The sequence below is a fragment of the Coregonus lavaretus genome (genome assembly GCF_964263955.1).
Source record: "Coregonus lavaretus genome assembly, chromosome: 34".
NCBI lineage: Eukaryota > Metazoa > Chordata > Actinopteri > Salmoniformes > Salmonidae > Coregonus > Coregonus lavaretus.
The window spans coordinates 9,910,925-9,930,996 of record NC_140021.1 but is presented as its reverse complement, the minus strand read 5'-3'; the positions used below and the strand labels follow the sequence as shown (position 1 = coordinate 9,930,996).

Sequence of the window (20,072 nt, the reverse complement as noted above, 5' to 3'; positions counted from 1 at the left end):
CTCTGAGAAAATATCCTATATTTGAGCCAAATGTCGCCCCCTGGTGTCATAGCAGTAAACTGAATTATTTCTACAAAGTCACGTGATTTCGGAGAAAAGGAGCGTCTGCCTCTGTTCTGCGCGAGGAAAGCGAATAGCCTCTGGATTTTCCAGTCGAAGTGCTATGCGCTGCTAGATCCGCTCTCGTGAAGAATCCGAGGAAAACCAACACAAGGTAAACGAAACTATTCACATTCATCACACTGATTCTAAATCTATGGAAAAGTAGGATTTATGTAGATCAGCTGGTAGAGCAAGGTAGTGGGTTCGATCCCCGGGACCACCCATACACAAAAATGTATGCACGCATGACTGTAAGTCGCTTTGGATAAAAGCGTCTGCTAAATGGCATATTATTATTATTATTATTATTTACACTTCATGAGCAATTTGTTTATTTATTAGTTTGTTATTTTTAGATGGGGACATCAATATCTGATTTGATTATAGGATCGTCTCTAAGCATAATAGTTGCTCACATTCATGAATTAACTTTTTTAATATTGTAATTTCAACTGAAGCTGGTGTACAAAGCCGAAAGTAAAAAGAGCAAAAACGAAACTGGGAACGGATCTACCGCTTCTCAGATTTGCATTGATGAGAATTACAGATCTATAACTCTCAAATTTCTACTGCGCCTTTAAGTGTTGTTATCTGTGCAGTCTGCCATGGCAGTCTGCCAGTGTGAATGTCCTCAGCTGAACTACAAACACACACATGTCACGCGTACATACTCACAATACTCGTTATCACAGCTAGCACTGCTCTTACTGTATTATGATGTGTTTGTTTCTATCAGCCTATATATAGGTCTCAGGAGGTTGGTGGCACCTTAATTGGGGAGGGCGGGCTCATGGTAATGGCTGGAGTGGAATAGGTGGAATGGTATCAAATACATCAAACATGTGGTTGATACCATTCCATTTTCTCCGATCCAGCCATTATTATGAGCCGTCCTCCCCTCAGCAGCCTCCACTGATGTAGGCCTAATACTGTCTGTATAGTTTTTAAACACAATAATTTTTTGAGGCCAGACTAGATGGAAATAAGAAAGTTATACTGTTTTCACAGCTATGGCATCTGGGAGAATTCGCTCCACCCGCAGACTACGCTCTTGGATGGTAGACCAGGTGAGTGTTTGTGGAGGATGGGTTCAATAGTTCCTTTTGAGCAAATGAATGTGTGTGCACTGGAACAGCTGTTTACAGTGGGTGTGTCTGAGCTGGTATGCCATAGTTACCAGTACATTTGAGTCATTTAACAGATGCTCTTATCCAGAGCAATTATGGTTAAGTGCCTTGCTCAAAGGCACATCGACTGATTTTTTACCTAGTCGGCTCAGGGATTCGAACCAGTGACCTTTCAGTTATAGGCCCAACACTCTTAACCGCTAGGTCAGCAGTGGGAAGTACCCTGGCCTGATATGGGACGATGACGCCAGGACCATGTTCCGTATCCCCTGGAAACACGCTGGGAAACAGGACTTCCGCAGTGAAGAGGATGGTGCCATCTTCAAGGTCCTGACACTATGAACTTTATCAGTACTATCCCTAGTTCGTTAAGTCTTAATTTTACAATAGCCCCTCGTCATTTATAATCTATTAAACACATACAGTAGACATTATTTCCTGAGCTGTGAGATTAAATGCCTCCTCCACAGGCATGGGCAGTGTTTAAGGGGAAGTTATCCGAAGGGGGTCGTGTGGACCCTGCCTCCTGGAAGACCCGGCTGCGCTGTGCTCTCAATAAGAGCCCAGAGTTCAGAGAGGTCCCCGAGAGGTCACAGCTAGACATCTCCGAACCATACAAGGTTTACTGCCTTGTACCCATCAATGAACAAGGTGAGACACACACACTGTAAGTTAGTTAGTTATGCAATGTTTATTTCTACCCCTCTTCTACGATGTTCCAGCCATTATCTTTTGATCCTTTGGCCTTGTGTAGAAATCTACAGTATAACCACATCATCATACCTACTATCTGGGAACAGACCGGGCGTAGCAGTGTGCATTCTTTAGGTTTGAGGAAGTTACACTCGAGGTTGAGAAGATTTAGATTTTTAATATTGGCCAACTCCATTACCACATGCATGCGGCACTCTACTCTAGTTCCCTGTCAGTCCGTCCAAAGGGACATACAGTCATACCAGAGTCAGCGGTGCAAATGTTATCAGAGCAGCAATAACTCCATATAGTTTGTAGCTATGGAGACAACTTCAAAGCAGGCTAAACTGCAGTAAACAAATTCCTGACATATGATCCCTTTTCTCTTCACAGCGTTGGGGAGTGTTCAAATAAAGGGCAGAGCCAGAGCAAGAGGGAGGAAGAGGAGGAGTAGCGATTCAGACAGCGAGGAGGAGGTGAAGGAGGAGGAGGAGGAGGTTATGGTCAAACAGACGAAAAAGGAGGTCATCTCCCCCCCGATCACCATGGTAGGTTTGGTTTTTAAGGACAAAACAAGTTCTAGAAACATTTGGATGTATCTCTCTTAATTGTTTATTTATGTCAATTTGTGTGTGTTTTTATCAGTCTGTTCAGGAGATTGAGGAAAGTGTTCTTACCCTCCAGCAAGACCAGTTCGATCAGCCCTTGGTCATCCTGAAGAGTGATGGGAGTAAGTCTTATGTCTTACTAACTCAATGTCATGTCTGTCCTCCAAATGTCTGTCAAACACTGAATCTCTGAGTTAATTGATGTTGGATCTCTCAGCCACTGTCTCTCCACTCTGGGGAGTTCTCCAATAGCATGTGGTTGATTGACATGCTGTTGATATTCTGTTGTCTTCCTCTAGCGGTCGATGAGATCCAGGTGAACGTCACGATTGAGACCGTTCCTCCCCCTGGAGGTAATGCTATTGATGATGCATGATGCTGTGTAGAGAGGAAGTCAAGTCAGCTTCTCAATCACATGGGGGCCGATTCTGACCTGAGTTAAGCGCATGTAAATGGAACGCAATTCAATTTTTATGCACTTTTCTCTCTACTCGTATTCTGACCTTGAACTTAAGCATGAGAATAGCATGCTATTCACCTGCTATTTGTTTGGGGTGGAGATGGAATAAATGTAGGTGTGGCGGAGGTATGTCTACATATACACCTTATTCTGACCTTGACTTCTGACCTTGACTTCTGACCTTGACTTCTGACCTTGACTTCTGACCTTGCCTTATTCCCTAATAATTCCACCACATTTACGCCCGAGGAAACCATGAATAACGTCTAACAAACCTACCGGTTTCAAGTGGAAAAAGCATTTATTTTTTCAGATAACACCATTCTTCTTACAACTTGATAAGAGCTATTGATAAGAGCTAGGAAAATGAGTAATCCGTTTGGACAAGAGAATTGTAAATATAAATTACACTTCTGTTAGATATACTGTACTTTCCTAACCCTAAATAATCTACAAGATCAGAGTATTTTTTTAATCTACCAATTGGTGCTGACACAGAGATGAATTAGCATATATTTAGATGGCTTTCATTCATTCATCCCTAATATTATGAACCCATTCTCTCCATATATTCTGGTGAGTCTGTCGACTAAATTCTAACTAAAAGGTACACCGTATTTAAAGGGATGGCTGAAGGTAAATGTACTGAAAACCCTATTGAATGAAAACTCCACAAGAAAATCTGTTGGCCAGCAAGTGGGAGGGTTTTCAGCAGTTGAATTACATTTATTAAGCGCGTGCAAGGGAACAATGCCTGCAAAGCCTGTTATGCACCTTTGTAAGGTAAGTCTGAATACCAATGTTGTGGAAATTCTTACACAGGGACACTCAAAGTAAATCTTAAATGAATCATTGTTTATTGTCAGCGCACTGGAGACATTCCAACAAACTTGATGCACCATAGTGAACGTCTGTCAGGAGCTCTAATGGGGAAGTCCCGTTTAGTTCCCTTATATACTGGTTACAGACACGTTACATAGGCATGGTTCATAGGGTTGGTTCCGGCATGTGTCTGGCACCATCTCCTATCTTAACTTAAAGAACATATTCTGGGCGTTCTGGCAGATGTTCCTTCGGAGGGGTCATGACAGCCCCCCCTCATATCTTGACCAGACACAGGCAGGAACCAAGGATTGTTTATGACACCAAAGATAATATGTACAAAGTAAAAATGTCCTTTACACCAACTACTGAGAAGTGCATAGGAAAGGCGTAATTTCCTAAATTGGAATCAGGCCCATACTACATGAACTATTCCTGCTCTGTCTCTCATTCACTCTCATTCTCTCTCTGTCTCTCATTCACTCTCATTCTCTCTCTGTTCCTCCAACTCCAGCACGGGACTCGTTCCATGTCTTAGTGAAATACATAGGACAGGAGGTGCTTAAACGTGAGGTCATAGGCAGCGATGTCCGAATCGCCTACCTGCCCTCATCGCCCATCCCCCCCACCCTGATGATGGGTGGCTTCCCCCGCATCCCCCTCCCAGACTCCCCCTCCACCCTGACCTCCAGCCCTGGCATCGGGCCCCGGCTCCAGGCCCTCTCCACCCTGCTGCCCTTCATGGAGAAAGGGGTGATCCTGACTTCAACGGGGGCAGGGGTCTATGCTAAGCGCTACTGCCAGGGCCGGGTGTTCTGGACAGGGCCACATTCAACCACGACGGGACCCCACAAGATGAACCGTGCTGTGGAGCCCGTGCTGCTCTTTGACAGAGAGGCTTTCAGAACGGGTGAGTGACATGGGGCTGTTCACTCTCTCTTGGTTTGTTGGTGAGGATCACCCACTTCTTTCTTGTCCCCTTATTGGATATTTCAGCAGTCAGTGTGTATTTGCTGACTGCGTGTTTCCTTAGAGCTGGACCACTTCCGCAGTTACGGGGGAGACCCTCCTCAGTGTGGCATCACCTTGTGTTTCGGAGAGGAGTTCAGTGCCACAGAGGACCCGTCCAGCAAACTCATCATCACACAGGTACAGTTGAGCAAGCTTTTCCCCACCTACTCATAAAGAACTGTAACGCCTGTTCAAATGTAAAAAGGTGCAACAATTGCATACCTTAAAACGGGGTTCCCCAACTGGCAGCGCCCCAAATTCTCTGTTGGACATAAGACTGTAAAAACACCAGCAAATCAGCACCAAGTGATTTTAATTTTGGAAATCTGTTCCCAAAGTATTCCCATACATAATAAAGAGATATGAGTTTTTGATACAAATGTAAGCAAGGTTTGAAATTATTATGTTTTAGCCAGATATATCTGTTTAGGCTTTTTGCGGTCAATTTGCAGTCTACAAATTATTATAATAATTATGTTCCGGCCCCCTGACCATCCGCTCAATACAAAAATCAGTCCGTGGCTGGATCTAGTTGATGATCCCTGCCTTAGAATGTAAATACTAAGGTTTATGTAAGTACAGGATAACTACACATTTTTCACTGTGAAATAGAGAGGGACTGAACCACCCACCCCCTCTTCTCCAGATAATCCTACCCTGGGCTCAGCAGCAGGTCAAGGAAGCTGAAGACTTCCGGGAGTCAATGACCTACCTACGCGACATAGCCAGCCAATCAGGAGATGTCACCATCAACCTGGTACCAGTGCCTTACCCCTGAGCATCCAATCACAGGATATCTTGTATAGTTACGGAAGGAAAAAAAATGGAAGCACTATCTGATCTGATACCAAGGGCTTGATTCAATCCGTATCGCGGAAATTCAGTGCTATAGAGCAATTTAAAGGCAATGTTCCCGCATTCGCGGAGACTGCATTCACAGTAAACGCAGCATATGTCTGCCCAATCAGAAATTAGTTTTAAATTTAAACCGCGCTGAACTTCCGTAATACGGATTGAATGGAGCCCCAAGCCTTGTCAGACATGAACCACTAGACTGAATAGCACTACATGGAATGGAAGACATCACTTTGGTTTAGCCTTCAGGATTGCCCTTTACCAACCCCAACACCTGATGTTATACAACTGGTCCAAATGAGTTCAAACTCACTTTGGCTGCAGTTTTGAAAAAGATCTGATGTGAAAAGATATGATGTGATTGGTCAAAAAATATATATATTTTACATTTTACATTTACATCATTTAGCAGACACTCTTATCCAGAGCGACTTACAAATTGGTGCATTCACCTTATGATAGCCAGTGGGACAACCACTTTACAAATAGTTTTTTTTTTTTTTTTTTTTTTACATTTTCTTAGAATATTTTGTTTTTTTTCAGTATGTTTTGAAATTTCATTTTTTAAAATATATATATATATATATATATATATATATCATCACCATGCCAACTGTTAGAGGCAGGAAACCAACGTGTCTGTCTGTGGTTTTGGCTTCTGAAAGTGGTAATGCTTTTTAAGCAAATTTTTATTGAGAAAAAAACAATATTAATATACATTATCTCTTAGTATTATAGAAATGAACCAGGGGGTTCTCCTTTCTCTTGTGAACTGATGTTTTATATGAACACAATAGCGCATTAATACTTTAAATAGTTTGTAGATGTAGTTTAATGAGTTGATAAAAGCTTACACACTCAAAGCAGTTGGTCAGGATGCATAATGTTGTGATGCCATTGGCAGCCAGTGAACTATGAGCACGGCTCTGTTAGTGGTTGTAAGTGGGTTAACAACATGGCTGCTGGGTTTGACACAAGGCACACTCTGGACTGAGACCGTTAGGTGGAAGACTGCACATATCTGTAAATATTTATGTTATTTATGCATGTTTTGTGTTGTCAGTGTTCTGCCTGAGCGTATTAAAAATCTATTTCATATTTTGAAATGATCATGCATGATGTGCTTATTTGGCTGTTAGATGGTAATAATAAAAATAAGATTCTTACCTAAATATTTGTAGTTTCAGTAGGTTTAAGATATACAGTATATAATTCAAACTTTATTTAAAATGTAAAGAAGTAACACAAAAGTTAATAATCTACAAACTTATTTCAGACATTACTATTGGCTGGTGAGGCAAGCTCTGCTATTTTGGCATTCAGTTTCTGATTTGTCCAGTCCCTAGTGATGTCATCCAAATGGCTGTCAAAATCCACTAATAAGGAGTGATCTCCAGAGACCAGCAGCTGACTGGCTATTTCCCGAGTCTCCTCCCACTGCCGCAGCATTATCCTGGAAGAAAAACAAAGGTATCTTTAATGTATACTTAAAATACATTTATATTTTTCCAATCAAATGAAATTGTATTGGTCACATGCTTCGTAAACAACAGGTGTAGACTAACAGTGAAATGCTTACAGGCCCTTCCCAACAACAGGTGTAGACTAACAGTGAAATGCTTACAGGCCCTTCCCAACAACAGGTGTAGACTAACAGTGAATTGCTTACAGGCCCTTCCCAACAATGCAGAGAGAAAAAAGAGAATTAATAGAAAAATAATTACAAGGAATAAATACACAATGAGTAACGATAACTTGGTTATATACACGGGGTACCAGTACAGTGTTGATGTGCAGGGGTACGAGGTAATTGAGGTAGATATGTACAGGATAGATAATAAACAGTAAAAGCAGCGTTTGTGATTAGTCAAAAGAGACAAAAAAGGGTCAATGCAGATAGTTAAATAGTTAACCAATAGCTACCCGGATTAACTATTTAGCAGTCTTTTGGCTTGGGGGTAGAAGCTGTTCAGGGTCCTGTTGGTTCCAGACTTGGTGCATCAGTACCGCTTGCTGTGTGGTAACAGAGAGAACAGTCTATGACTTGGATGGCTGGAGTCTTTGACAATTTTTAGGGCCATCCTCTGACACCGCCTGGTATGGAGGTCCTGGATGGCAGGAAGCTTAGCCCCCGTGATGTACTGGGCTGTACGCACTACCCTCTGTAGTGCCTTGCGGTCGGAGGCCGAGCAGTTGCCATACCAGGCGGTGATGCAACCAGTCAGGATGCTCTCGATGGTGCAGCTGTAGAACTTTGAGGATCTGAGGACCCATGCCAAATCTTTTCAGTCTCCTGAGGGGGAATAGGCTTTGTCGTGCCCTCTTCACGACTGTCTTGGTGTGTTTGGACCATGATAGTTCGTTGGTGATGTGGACACCAAGGAACTTGAAGCTCTCAACCTGTTCCACTACAGCCCCGTCGATGAGAATGGGGGTGTGCTCAGTCCTCTTTTTTTCCCCTGTAGTCCACAATCATCTCCTTTGTCTTGATCACGTTGAGGGAGAGGTTGTTATCCTGGCACCACACAGCCAGGTCTCGGACCTCCTCCCTATAGGCTGTCTCATCGTTGACGGTGATCAGGCCTACCACTGTTGTGTCGTCAGCAAACGTAATGATGGTGTTGGAGTCGTGCCTGGCCATGCAGTCATGGGTGAACAGGGAGTACAGGAGGGGACTGAGCATGCACCCCTGAGGGGCCCCCGTGTTGAAGGTCAGTGTGGCGGATGTGTTGTTGCCTACCCTCACCACCTGGGGACGTCCCGTTAGGAAGTCCAGGATCCAGTTGCAAAGGGAGGTGTTTAATCCCAGGGTCCTTAGCTTAGTGATGAGCTTTGAGGGCACTATGGTGTTGAACGCTGAGCTGTAGTCAATGAACAGCATTCTCACGTAGGTGTTCCTTTTGTCCAGGTGGGAAAGGGCAGTGTGGAGCGCAATAGAGATTGCGGCATTTGTGGATTTGTTGGGGCGGTATGCGAATTGGAGTGGGTCCAGGGTGTCTGGGATGATGGCGTTGATGTGAGCCATGACCAGCCTTTCAAAGCATTTCATTGCTACAGATGGGAGTGCAACAGGGCGATTAGTCATTTAGACAGGTTACTTTTGCATTCTTGGGCACAGGGACTATGGTGGTCTGCTTGAAACTGTCGTAGAAAATTATCACTATACTTATTAAAAATCAAAGTTCTTCCAGAGTTTTTGTAGAATCAAGATAGACTTTATTACACAAAGCAACAGAGCCGAGCTGGTCTGCAGAGCAACTAACTCCCAACACTCTGCCCTCAGTTTATATACAATTCTATTCCTGCTCATTTTACATACTTTTTAGCTTAAACCCTCCCAGCTTAGTTCCTCCACCATTGTCTCCAAGCTTCCATCTTTTGACCGCTCTGCCCACTCTCTTTATTTATGATAGTGGCGAAATCTGACTTCTCCTCCTCCTATATATTCAGTTTGAAAACAATAGTGGACAAACCAAGCTTTCTCATGTAAAAAATAACAGCCATCTCCTGGCTCTGCTCTGTTTATTCTAAAACATATCAATTGATACTTAAACATGGTTTAAACATGGCAGGTCCATAACCCATTCTCAACCATATACATTTAAGACATTCCTCATGCATAACAGTATAATCAATTCTCAGACATGTACCGTTCTCATGCACAATGTATATTTCCCACACATACAGTGGGGAGAACAATTATTTGATACACTGCCGATTTTTCAGGTTTTCCTACTTACAAAGCATGTAGAGGTCTGTAATTTTTATCATAGGTACACTTCAACTGTGAGAGACGGAATGGAATCTAAAACAAAAATCCAGAAAATCACATTGTATGATTTTTAAATAATTAATTTGCATTTTATTGCATGACATAAGTATTTGATACATCAGAAAAGCAGAACTTAATATTTGGTACAGAAACCTTTGATTGCAATTACAGAGATCATACGTTTCCTGTAGTTCTTGACCAGGTTTGCACACACTGCAGCAGGGATTTTGGCCCACTCCTCCATACAGACCTTCTCCATATCCTTCAGGTTTCGGGGCTGTCGCTGGGCAATACGGACTTTCAGCTCCCTCCAAAGATTTTCTATTGGGTTCAGGTCTGGAGACTGGCTAGGCCACTCCAGGACCTTGAGATGCTTCTTACGGAGCCACTCCTTAGTTGCCCTGGCTGTGTGTTTCGGGTCGTTGTCATGCTGGAAGACCCAGCCACAACCCATCTTCAATGCTCTTACTGAGGGAAGGAGGTTGTTGGCCAAGATCTCGCGATACATGGCCCCATCCATCCTCCCCTCAATACGGTGCAGTCGTCCTGTCCCCTTTGCAGAAAAGCATCCCCAAAGAATGATGTTTCCACCTCCATGCTTCACGGTTGGGATGGTGTTCTTGGGGTTGTACTCATCCTTCTTCTTCCTCCAAGCTCTATTTTTGTCTCATCAGACCACATGACTTTCTCCCATTCCTCCTCTGGATCATCCAGATGGTCATTGGCAAACTTCAGACGGGCCTGGACATGCGCTGGCTTGAGCAGGGGGACCTTGCATGCGCTGCAGGATTTTAATCCATGACGGCGTAGTGTGTTACTAATGGTTTTCTTTGAGACTGTGGTCCCAGCTCTCTTCAGGTCATTGACCAGGTCCTGCCGTGTAGTTCTGGGCTGATCCCTCACCTTCCTCATGATCATTGATGCCCCACGAGGTGAGATCTTGCATGGAGCCCCAGACCGAGGGTGATTGCCCGTCATCTTGAACTTCTTCCATTTTCTAATAATTGCGCCAACAGTTGTTGCCTTCTCACCAAGCTGCTTGCCTATTGTCCTGTAGCCCATCCCAGCCTTGTGCAGGTCTACAATTTTATCCCTGAAGTCCTTACACAGCTCTCTGGTCTTGGCCATTGTGGAGAGGTTGGAGTCTGTTTGATTGAGTGTGTGGACAGGTGTCTTTTATACAGGTAACAAGTTCAAACAGGTGCAGTTAATACAGGTAATGAGTGGAGAACAGGAGGGCTTCTTAAAAAAACTAACAGGTCTGTGAGATTCTTACTGGTTGGTAGGTGATCAAATACTTATGTCATGCAATAGAATGCAAATTAATTACTTAAAAATCATACAAATGTGATTTTCTGGATTTTTGTTTTAGATTCCGTCTCTCACATTTGAAGTGTACCTATGATAAAAATTACAGACCTCTACATGCTTTTTATGTAGGAAAACCTGCAAAATCGGCAGTGTATCAAATACTTGTTCTCCCCACTGTAGTAAGAATAAGCAGGCCCATTCCCAAAAGCCATATCCTGACTCTGGCTCAGGCTCCCTCCCTGTCTACCACTCTGTACCACACTCCGTATCACTCTGTATTCACTTAGTCGTACTGTTTGTCTTTGTGATTAACTATGTTTTAATCTTTATAGATGTATCTATGTTTAACTGAAAAATGTGCTTAATTTATAGTCTGCTTGAAAAATTGAAAAGATTTACCATGTTTAATATATAGTTACTGAAAAATATCCCATAAAACATGTATTACAGACTGGGCCAGGGAGAGTGTGTAAATGTCAGTGAAGACACTTTCCAGTTGGTCAGCGCGTGCTCTGAGTACGCGTCCTGGTAATCCATCTGGCCCTGCGGCCTTGTGAATGTTAACCTGTTTAAAGGTCTTTCTCACATCGGCTATGGAGAGCGTGATCACACAGTCATCCGGAACAGCTGGTGCTCTCATGCATGGTCCAGTGTTGCTAACCTCGAAGCCTCAACTCAGCAAATTGGATGTAGTCTATTACAGTGCCATCCATTTTGTCACCAAAGCCCCATACAGTGAGGGAAAAAAGTATTTGATCCCCTGCTGAATTTGTAAGTTTGCCCACTGACAAAGAAATGATCAGTCTATAATTTTAATGGTAGGTTTATTTGAACAGTGAGAGACAGAATAACAAAAAAATCCAGACAAACACATGTCAAAAATGTTATAAATTGATTTGCATTTTAATGAGGGAAATAAGTATTTGACCCCCTCTCAATCAGAAAGATTTCTGGCTCCCAGGTGTCTTTTATACAGGTAACGAGCTGAGATTAGGAGCACACTCTTAAAGGGAGTGCTCCTAATCTCAGATTGTTACCTGTATAAAAGACACCTGTCCACAGAAGCAATCAATCAATCAGATTCCAAACTCTCCACCATGGCCAAGACCAAAGAGCACTCCAAGGATGTCAGGGACAAGATTGTAGACCTACACAAGGCTGGAATGGGCTACAAGACCATCGCCAAGCAGCTTGGTGAGAAGGTGACAACAGTTGGTGCGATTATTCGCAAATGGAAGAAACACAAAAGAACTATCAATCTCCCTCGGCCTGGGGCTCCATGCAAGATCTCACCTCGTGGAGTTGCAATGATCATGAGAACGGTGAGGAATCAGCCCAGAACTACACGGGAGGATCTTGTCAATGATCTCAAGGCAGCTGGGACCATAGTCACCAATAAAACAATTAGTAACACACTATGCCGTGAAGGACTGAAATCCTGCAGCGCCCGCAAGGTCCCCCTGCTCAAGAAAGCACATATGCATGCCCGTCTGAAGTGTGCCAATGAACATCTGAATGATTCAGAGGAGAACTGGGTGAAAGTGTTGTGGTCAGATGAGACCAAAATCGAGCTCTTTGGCATCAACTCAACTCGCCGTTTTTGGAGGAGGAAGAATGCTGCCTATGACCCCAAGAACACCATCCCCACCGTCAAACATGGAGGTGGAAACATTATGCTTTGGGGGTGTTTTTCTGCTAAGGGGACAGGACAACTTCACCGCATCAAAGGGACGATGGACGGGGCCATGTACCGTCAAATCTTGGGTGAGAACCTCCTTCCCTCAGCCAGGGCATTGAAAATGGGTCGTGGATGGGTATTCCAGCATGACAATGACCCAAAACACACGGCCAAGGCAACAAAGGAGTGGCTCAAGAAGAAGCACATTAAGGTCCTGGAGTGGCCTAGCCAGTCTCCAGACCTTAATCCCATAGAAAATCTGTGGAGGGAGTATGGTAATATTTTATGTATCATTAAGGAAAATGTTGGGAAATGTCAAAGATAAAATATAGTAAACATGACTTACATAATATAAGTCCAGATGCATGTCTAAATAAGGAATATATTCAATACAATGTGTAAACATGCTTTAATGGATAAGAGGAAGAGGACATGGAAAAGCGCCCAAGGCCTTTTGGAGTAAACAACATGTGTTATTGGACTTTCAAAGATAATAGTGGCGTGGCAGTTAAAGATGTTAATCAGTGATCTTAAGGGGAGTAGCTTTGTAAGCTATGTATACATGACTGTGCATTTGTGTGTGTATATAATAATAATAATATGCCATTTAGCAGACGCTTTTATCCAAAGTGACTTACAGTCATGCGTGCATAAATTTTTGTGTATGGGTGGTCCCGGGGATCGAACCCACTACCTTGGCGTTACAAGCGCCGTGCTCTACCAGCTGAGCTACAGAGGACCTCTAAGAGATCTCTAAGCCAAAGAGAGACAGCCGTTCCATGGAGTGGCTCGGCTTTGTTACACAATAATAAAGTCTAATTTCTGGATTCACAAGCTCCAGTCTCTTGAGAGATATTTTTGAGTTGACTATTTTTTTGTCAAATATTTCTACGACAGGAGCTGAAGGTTCGAGTTGCCAAACGTCAGCCTCGAAACCTTAATGACTTGGAGAAGATCTGCAAAGAGGAGTGGGACAAAATCCCTCCTGAGATGTGTGCAAACCTGGTAGCCAACTACAAGAAATGTCTGACTTGTGATTGCCAACAAGGGTTTTGCCACCAAGTACTAAGTCATGTTTTGCAGAGGGGTCAAATACTTATTTCCCTCATTAAAATACTAATCAATTTATAACATTTTTGACATGCGTTTTTCTGGATTTTTTTGTTGTTATTCTGTCTCTCACTGTTCAAATAAACCTACCATTAAAATTATAGACTGATCATGTCTTTGTCAGTGGGCAAACGTACAAAATCAGCAGGGGATCAAATACTTTTTCCCCTCACTGTATACTACCCACCATTGTGACCTGTACGCTCTCGTTGGCTGGCCCTCACTACATATTCGTCGCCAAACCCACTGGCTCCAGGTCATCTATAAATCACTTCTAGGCAAATTCCCGCCTTATCTTAGCTCATTGGTCACCATAGCAACACCCACCCGTAGTATGCGCTCCAGCAGGTATCTCTCACTGGTCATCCCCAAAGCCAACACCTCCTTTGGCCGCCATTCCTTCCAGTTCTCTGCTGCAAATGACTGGAACGAACTACAAAAATCTCTGAAGCTGGAGATACTTATCTCCCTCATTAATTTTAAGCATCAGTTGTCAGAGCAGCTTACCGATCACTGTACCTGTACACAGCCCATCTGTAATTAGCCCAACCAACTACCTCATCCCCATAGTTATTTACATTGTTATTTATTTTGCTCATTTGCACCCCAGTATCTCTATTTGCACATCTATCACTCCAGTGTTAATACTAAATTGTAATAATTTTGCACTATGGCCTATTTATTGCCTTACCTCCATAACTTACTACATTTGCACACACTGTATATAGATTTTCTATGTTATTGACTGTACGTTTTGTTTATTCCATATGTAACTCTGTGTTGTTTTTATCACACTGCTTTGCTTTATCTTGGCCAGGTTGCAGTTGTAAATGAGAACTTGTTCTCAACTGGCTTAACTGGTTAATTAAAGGTGAAATAAAATAATACAATAAAATAGAAGGTATTTAGCTCGTATGGTAGGCTCGCAACACTGGACAGCTCGCGGCTGGGTTTCTCTTTGTAATCCATGATAGTTTGCAAGCCCTGCCACATCCGACGAGCATCAGAGCCGGTGTAGTAGGATTTTATCTTGGTCCCGTATTGACGCTTTGCCTGTTTGATGGGCTCTGTGTGTGTGGAGTAAAGGTGATCTAGAGTTCTCGCCTCTAGTTGCACAGGTGACATGCTAGTAGAAATGAGGTCAAACGGATGTACGTTTTCCTGCATTAAAGTCACCGGCCACTTGGAGCATGTTCTTATTTATGGCCCTATACAGCTCATTGAGTGCGGTCTTAGTGCCAGCATTGGTTTGGGGTGGTAAATAGACAGCGTTGAAAAATATAAATGAAAACTCTTGGTAAATAGTATGTTCTACAGCTTATCACGAGGTATTCTAACTCGGGCGAGCAGAACCTCGAGACTTCCTTAATATTAGAGATTGCACACCAACTGTTGTTAACAAAGAGAGACACACCCCCTCTCCCCTGAGCTTCCTCTTCAATACAATGTATGTAGTCCTATACAGCTGCTACAGCCACATATACTGTGTGAATGTACTTGATAGAGGTGTGCTATCAACAGAAAAGCAAACGGTAGTTAACTATCTTGAAAGAAGGATAGCAGAGATGTTCAGATCTTACGTGTTTGTCTTTGAGGGTCCAGCGCGTGTCTTTTCGCTCGTACATCACGATGGGAGGCACCCTGTAGTCAGGAGACATCTTTCCACTATCAATCTGACAAGACACATAGGTCACAGTTAGAGAGAAGGGGATGCAGACACACACATCTGAAAGATTTACCAAAAAGCTGCTGCATTGTGAGCTTGTACACACACACACACACAAAAGGAAGTTACAGACAATAAAATAGTCCCGTGTAGCTCAGTTGGTAGAACATGGCGTTTACAACGCCAGGGTTGTGGGTTCGTTTCCCACGAGGGACCAGTATGAAAAAAAAATAACATGTATGCACTCACTAACTGTAAGTCGCTCTGGATAAGAGCATCTGCTAAATGACTAAAAAATAACAAAAAATAGACCACAGTGGATGCTTACCATTAACAAAACTGCATTGTTACACTGCTCGGCTATCTTGTCTGCAATCTTCAATGCACATGGCGTAGGGCTACCCAGCGAAGGGGAGAGAGAGAGAAGGAATGGTTAGTTTTTAACACAGGTGATAATGGTTAGTTTAACACAGGTGATAATGGTTAGTGGTTAGTTTAACACAGGTGATAATGGTTAGTGGTTAGTTTAACACAGGTGATAATGGTTAGTGGTTAAATTAACACAGGTGATAGTGGTTAGATGAACACAGGTGATAGTGGTTAGATGAACACAGGTGATAGTGGTTAGATTAACACAGGTGATAGTGGTTAGATGAACACAGGTGATAGTGGTTAGATGAACACAGGTGATAGTGGTTAGTTTAACACAGGTGATAGTGGTTAGTTTAACACAGGTGATAGTGGTTAGATTAACACAGGTGATAGTGGTTAGATGAACACAGGTGATAGTGGTTAGTTTAACACATGTGATAGTGGTTAGTTTAACACAGGGGATTGTGGTTAGATTAACACAGGTGATAGTGGTTAGTTTAACACAGGTGATAGTGGTTAGTTTAACACATGTGATAGTGGTTAGTTTAACACAGGTGATAGTGGTTAGATTAACACAGGTGATAGTGGTTAGTTTAACACAGGTGATAGTGGTTAGTTTAACACAGGTGATAATGATTAGTTTAACACAGGTGATAATGATTAGTGGTTAGTTTAACACAGGTGATAATGGTTAGTGGTTAAATTAACACAGGTGATAGTGGTTAGATGAACACAGGTGATAGTGGTTAGATGAACACAGGTGATGGTGGTTAGATAAACACAGGTGATGGTGGTTAGATAAACACAGGTGATAGTGGTTAGTTTAACACAGGTGATAGTGGTTAGATGAACACAGGTGTTGACAAACTTTTCTAAGAAGTTAATATCACCCTCAGCATCAAATATTATTTTGTGTTATAGGTTGTTTTGTTGTAATTTCTATTAAATTCATGTGAAAGAGATGTACTTATTTATAGTGACACTGTAAATCTACTACACTGAAAATGGCGCTTGTAACGCCAAGGTAGTGGGTTCGATCCCCGGGACCACCCATACACAAAAATGTATGCACGCGTGACTCTAAGTCGCTGTAGATAAAAGCGTCTGCTAAATGGCATATTATTATTATTATTATTATAGTGGTTAGATGAACACAGGTGATAGTGGTTAGATTAACACAGGTGATAGTGGTTAGTTTAACACAGGTGATAGTGGTTAGATGAACACAGGTGATAGTGGTTAGATGAACACAGGTGATAGTGGTTAGATGAACACAGGTGATAGTGGTTAGTTTAACACAGGTGATAGTGGTTAGATTAACACAGGTGATAGTGGTTAGTTTAACACAGGTGATAGTGGTTAGTTTAACACAGGTGATAGTGGTTAGTTTAACACAGGTGATAGTGGTTAGTTTAACACAGGTGATATGCACGTGATAAGTAGGCTAACGGGCCACTGAAACCATGTGATAGAGAAATTAACATCTAGAGTCAATGGTGATGCTGGACCACTATGGGACACACCTGCTGTCTGACACACAGGCGTTGGCTTGGTAGTATCCTACAATCCTCTGCTGTGTCTGTGCACACCATACATCCACCTGAAGCAAAGAAGGTATGATACATTATAGCACATAAATACATGACAAGCCAAAAGACTGAACCACAATCTACATGCACCACTGCCAGGTAAGGATGATTGTGTTTGATAATTTTTGACATACTGTATGTTGGACAGCAAAGACCACAGATTATTAGATGGTTACCTGTGTGAGAGCCAGCTGGGTGATGGGAGCCAAAGGTAGGTGAGAGTGAAGCAAGGGAACGCAGTCTGTCACACACACAGCGCCACCTGCTGGGCTGGACGACAACAGCAGCCCATTGACACTGCACCGTGGAAACAGACAAGCGTGCAGGTACATCTTCACATAGGCGAGACAGGACAACTCAACCTCCCCCATGGCTGTTGACAGAAAAGGGTGCACAGATCTGAGAACATGCAGCAAAACAGCTAGCCAAAAACACAAGTGAGGGCTTGATTTAAGCAAATGACATGAATGCTGACAGATTTGTGGGAAATTATTATCTTATATTTTAGATGTGCTGTTAGCTTAATAAGAAAGCATTAATGATTAAACATAATAGGTTTGTACTGTACTGATATAAATTGGTCAACTTAACAAGCTGTGATTAATGTGAGGAACTGTTAGGGAGTAGGGTGAGATAAGGCTTGTGACTCACTTACACGAACACTGCCTCTTTGTTGAACTGTCCAAGGACATATGTACAAAGAGTACAGTTAGAGTGGGAAAGTACTGAAATCTCAGGAACAGGAAACTGTGTCTATGGGTGCTGACTATTGTGACAAGCTGCAGAAAGCAACTAACGCCTGACAACAGTGGAGCGCCAAGGGTCTGGGACCAGCCTGTGCGCCAACGATAGGCTGAGTAAGTCTAAACCACGCTCAGTCTCTACTCTGATAGGCCAGCAGGGAGCGGGAACTATCTCTGTCAGAGTATTTAAAGAAGAACTTATAACAATGGACCAGTTCTCTGACTGCCCTGCGTGGTTTTTCAGTGGACCCGTATATACGAACATCACATTTACCATTGAAGTGTTTTGCATTAATTAAAATACTAGTCTATTTTAGAAGACGTGTATTGACCTCTTTTTGTTCCAATACCAGATTTGAATTGACGCAACTTAACAGATTGGAATAAATAATCAGGTTTAGTTAACTAGCTAGCTAATAAATCCTTGCATTACAAACTCGGTGGATGACACAAAAGGACCCTTTTTATTGCACTAATAAATCCAACTAATATTGTTAGTGCCAGGGAGGGACTTATCAAGCAGTTAGATCAAAAGCCACACAACAAGCCATTGTTTTGGACATTGATTGACTGCTCTAGCTAGCTAGCTAGCTGAAAAGGTAGCCAGCTTGTCCCCCCCCCTTTGTTAAAGAAGAATGGTAGAAAGTGAAAGCAGAGTGAGCTGTACACCGGATCAAAGACAGGAGAAATGGAAGTGAGTGAGGGCAGAGTATCAGAGGGGGTAGGTGTGGTGAAGTTATCGGAGGCCGAGGCTTCCATAGTCAGTGAAGGTAACCAGAGGTCTGGTGATAATTGTTTATTTCTGCTGGTCAGAGGGAGCAGGCGCTCTGCGTTAAACGAATGGGGTCAAGGGATGTGAATTGTTTTGCTCTCAAGAAAAGGGCGCCATTGAAAGGAGTGATTACTGGGGCGTGAGTGGTGAAACAGAAGAGCCGCCTGTTCTTTAGAGTTTTGATGTTGAGTCTTTGCCCGACAAAGTAATGTTAGGATATGTAAGTTATCCTGTACGAGCTTTTGTGCCGAATACATTACGTTGTTACAAGGTGTCAAGCTTATGGGCATGTGGCAGCAGTGTGTAGGAGGGAGGTTCCTAGGAAGTGAGAAGTGTACAGAAGGGCATAAGACAAAGGAATGTGTAGCATTGGGGAAAGTAGTGGTATGTGTTAATTGTAGGGGTGCCCATGGGGCTGGGGGATCAGAAGTGTCCGGTGCTATAGAGGCAGGTTGATGTTTCCAGAGTTAGAGTAGCGCAGAAGTTGTCATATACTGAGGCAGTGAAGAAAGTAGAGGAAGATGGGTCAAAGAGGGAGGGATCCTAAGAGGAGTGGTGTGAGTAGTAGATCTGTACCAGTACAGAGGTATAGGCCAACAAGTGATTTATGCTTAAGTAAGATTGGATTTTTAGCTATGGTTATCAACTGTATTGCAGGGATGGAACATAAGTCGTAGAAAATTGAGGTTCTGGTGGCAGCTGCAGAGAGGTATTTTCTCGAAATCTGAACGCACAGTCCAGATTCTTGCCAATGTCTTAAAATAGTTGAACATGTTATCACTCCTACCTCGTGAAAGTGACAAACTGACCCGTTTTAATTTAAGTAAAAAACTACTAAATATCGAAGTAGTGGCTTTGATTCGACGGCCTGCACATGCGCTTAGCTAGCCAACGTTGCCATGACATCGCCTACAAGTGTGATCGAGGATTTCTATTGGAGAAGCAGTTTTAGCCTGTCTTAGTTAGTACTCAGCAAGCTAGCTTGTCAACATCGATGGTCAAAAGGCCTGCCTACGTAGCCAGTTATGGCCAATAGTAGTTCATTTTATTAAAAATAGATATGGGAAAGTCTAGCTATCTAGATTTTAAAATAAAATAAAATAAAAATATGATAGCTAGCTAGGTGTTCATCACGAGCTAGCTAGTATAGCTAACAGTTGGCTATCCTAGCTAGCTAGCAACTTACCGTCAAAGGATATTATTTCCTGGGATGAGATTTCAGAAGTCCAGTAAAGCAAACGTCCGGATTCAAACTCAACTATCTAATACTGCATATTAATAAAGATAACAAATATTGAATATATGGATACTTTACAAACATTTGCACTGTGAAGCAGAAGCTGCATCATTTGATTGAGACAATTTCCTGTTCCGTGCCTGC

General features: G+C 42.7%; 2 protein-coding genes across 5 annotated transcripts; one reads left to right on the top strand and one right to left on the bottom strand.

The window, feature by feature from the left end:
* Positions 1-115: 115 nt before the first annotated feature.
* On the top strand, positions 116-6,787 carry LOC311109423 (interferon regulatory factor 8-like). Of its 4 annotated transcripts, none has more exons than XM_084152304.1 (10): positions 116-214; positions 1,111-1,169; positions 1,434-1,556; positions 1,700-1,880; positions 2,316-2,470; positions 2,568-2,652; positions 2,830-2,883; positions 4,327-4,722; positions 4,846-4,961; positions 5,470-6,787. In XM_084152304.1, the coding sequence occupies exons 2-10, from the start codon at positions 1,113-1,115 to the stop codon at positions 5,599-5,601; spliced, it is 1,299 nt and encodes a 432-aa protein (XP_084008430.1). In that variant the 5' UTR covers positions 116-214; positions 1,111-1,112; the 3' UTR covers positions 5,602-6,787. The 4 variants fall into 4 exon arrangements, with proteins under 4 accessions (XP_084008430.1, XP_084008433.1, XP_084008432.1 ...); XM_084152307.1 differs by having other exon boundaries at positions 1,406-1,556; XM_084152306.1 differs by having other exon boundaries at positions 4,812-4,961; positions 5,470-5,597.
* LOC311109424 (ER membrane protein complex subunit 9-like) lies at positions 6,493-20,061 on the bottom strand. Its single transcript, XM_084152308.1, is given in 7 exon segments — positions 6,493-7,131; positions 15,130-15,132; positions 15,134-15,222; positions 15,544-15,613; positions 17,111-17,187; positions 17,353-17,549; positions 19,878-20,061. Coding segments are annotated over 6 exon segments (615 nt in total). The 5' UTR covers positions 17,548-17,549; positions 19,878-20,061; the 3' UTR covers positions 6,493-6,950.
* Between the last annotated feature and the right edge of the window lie 11 nt (positions 20,062-20,072).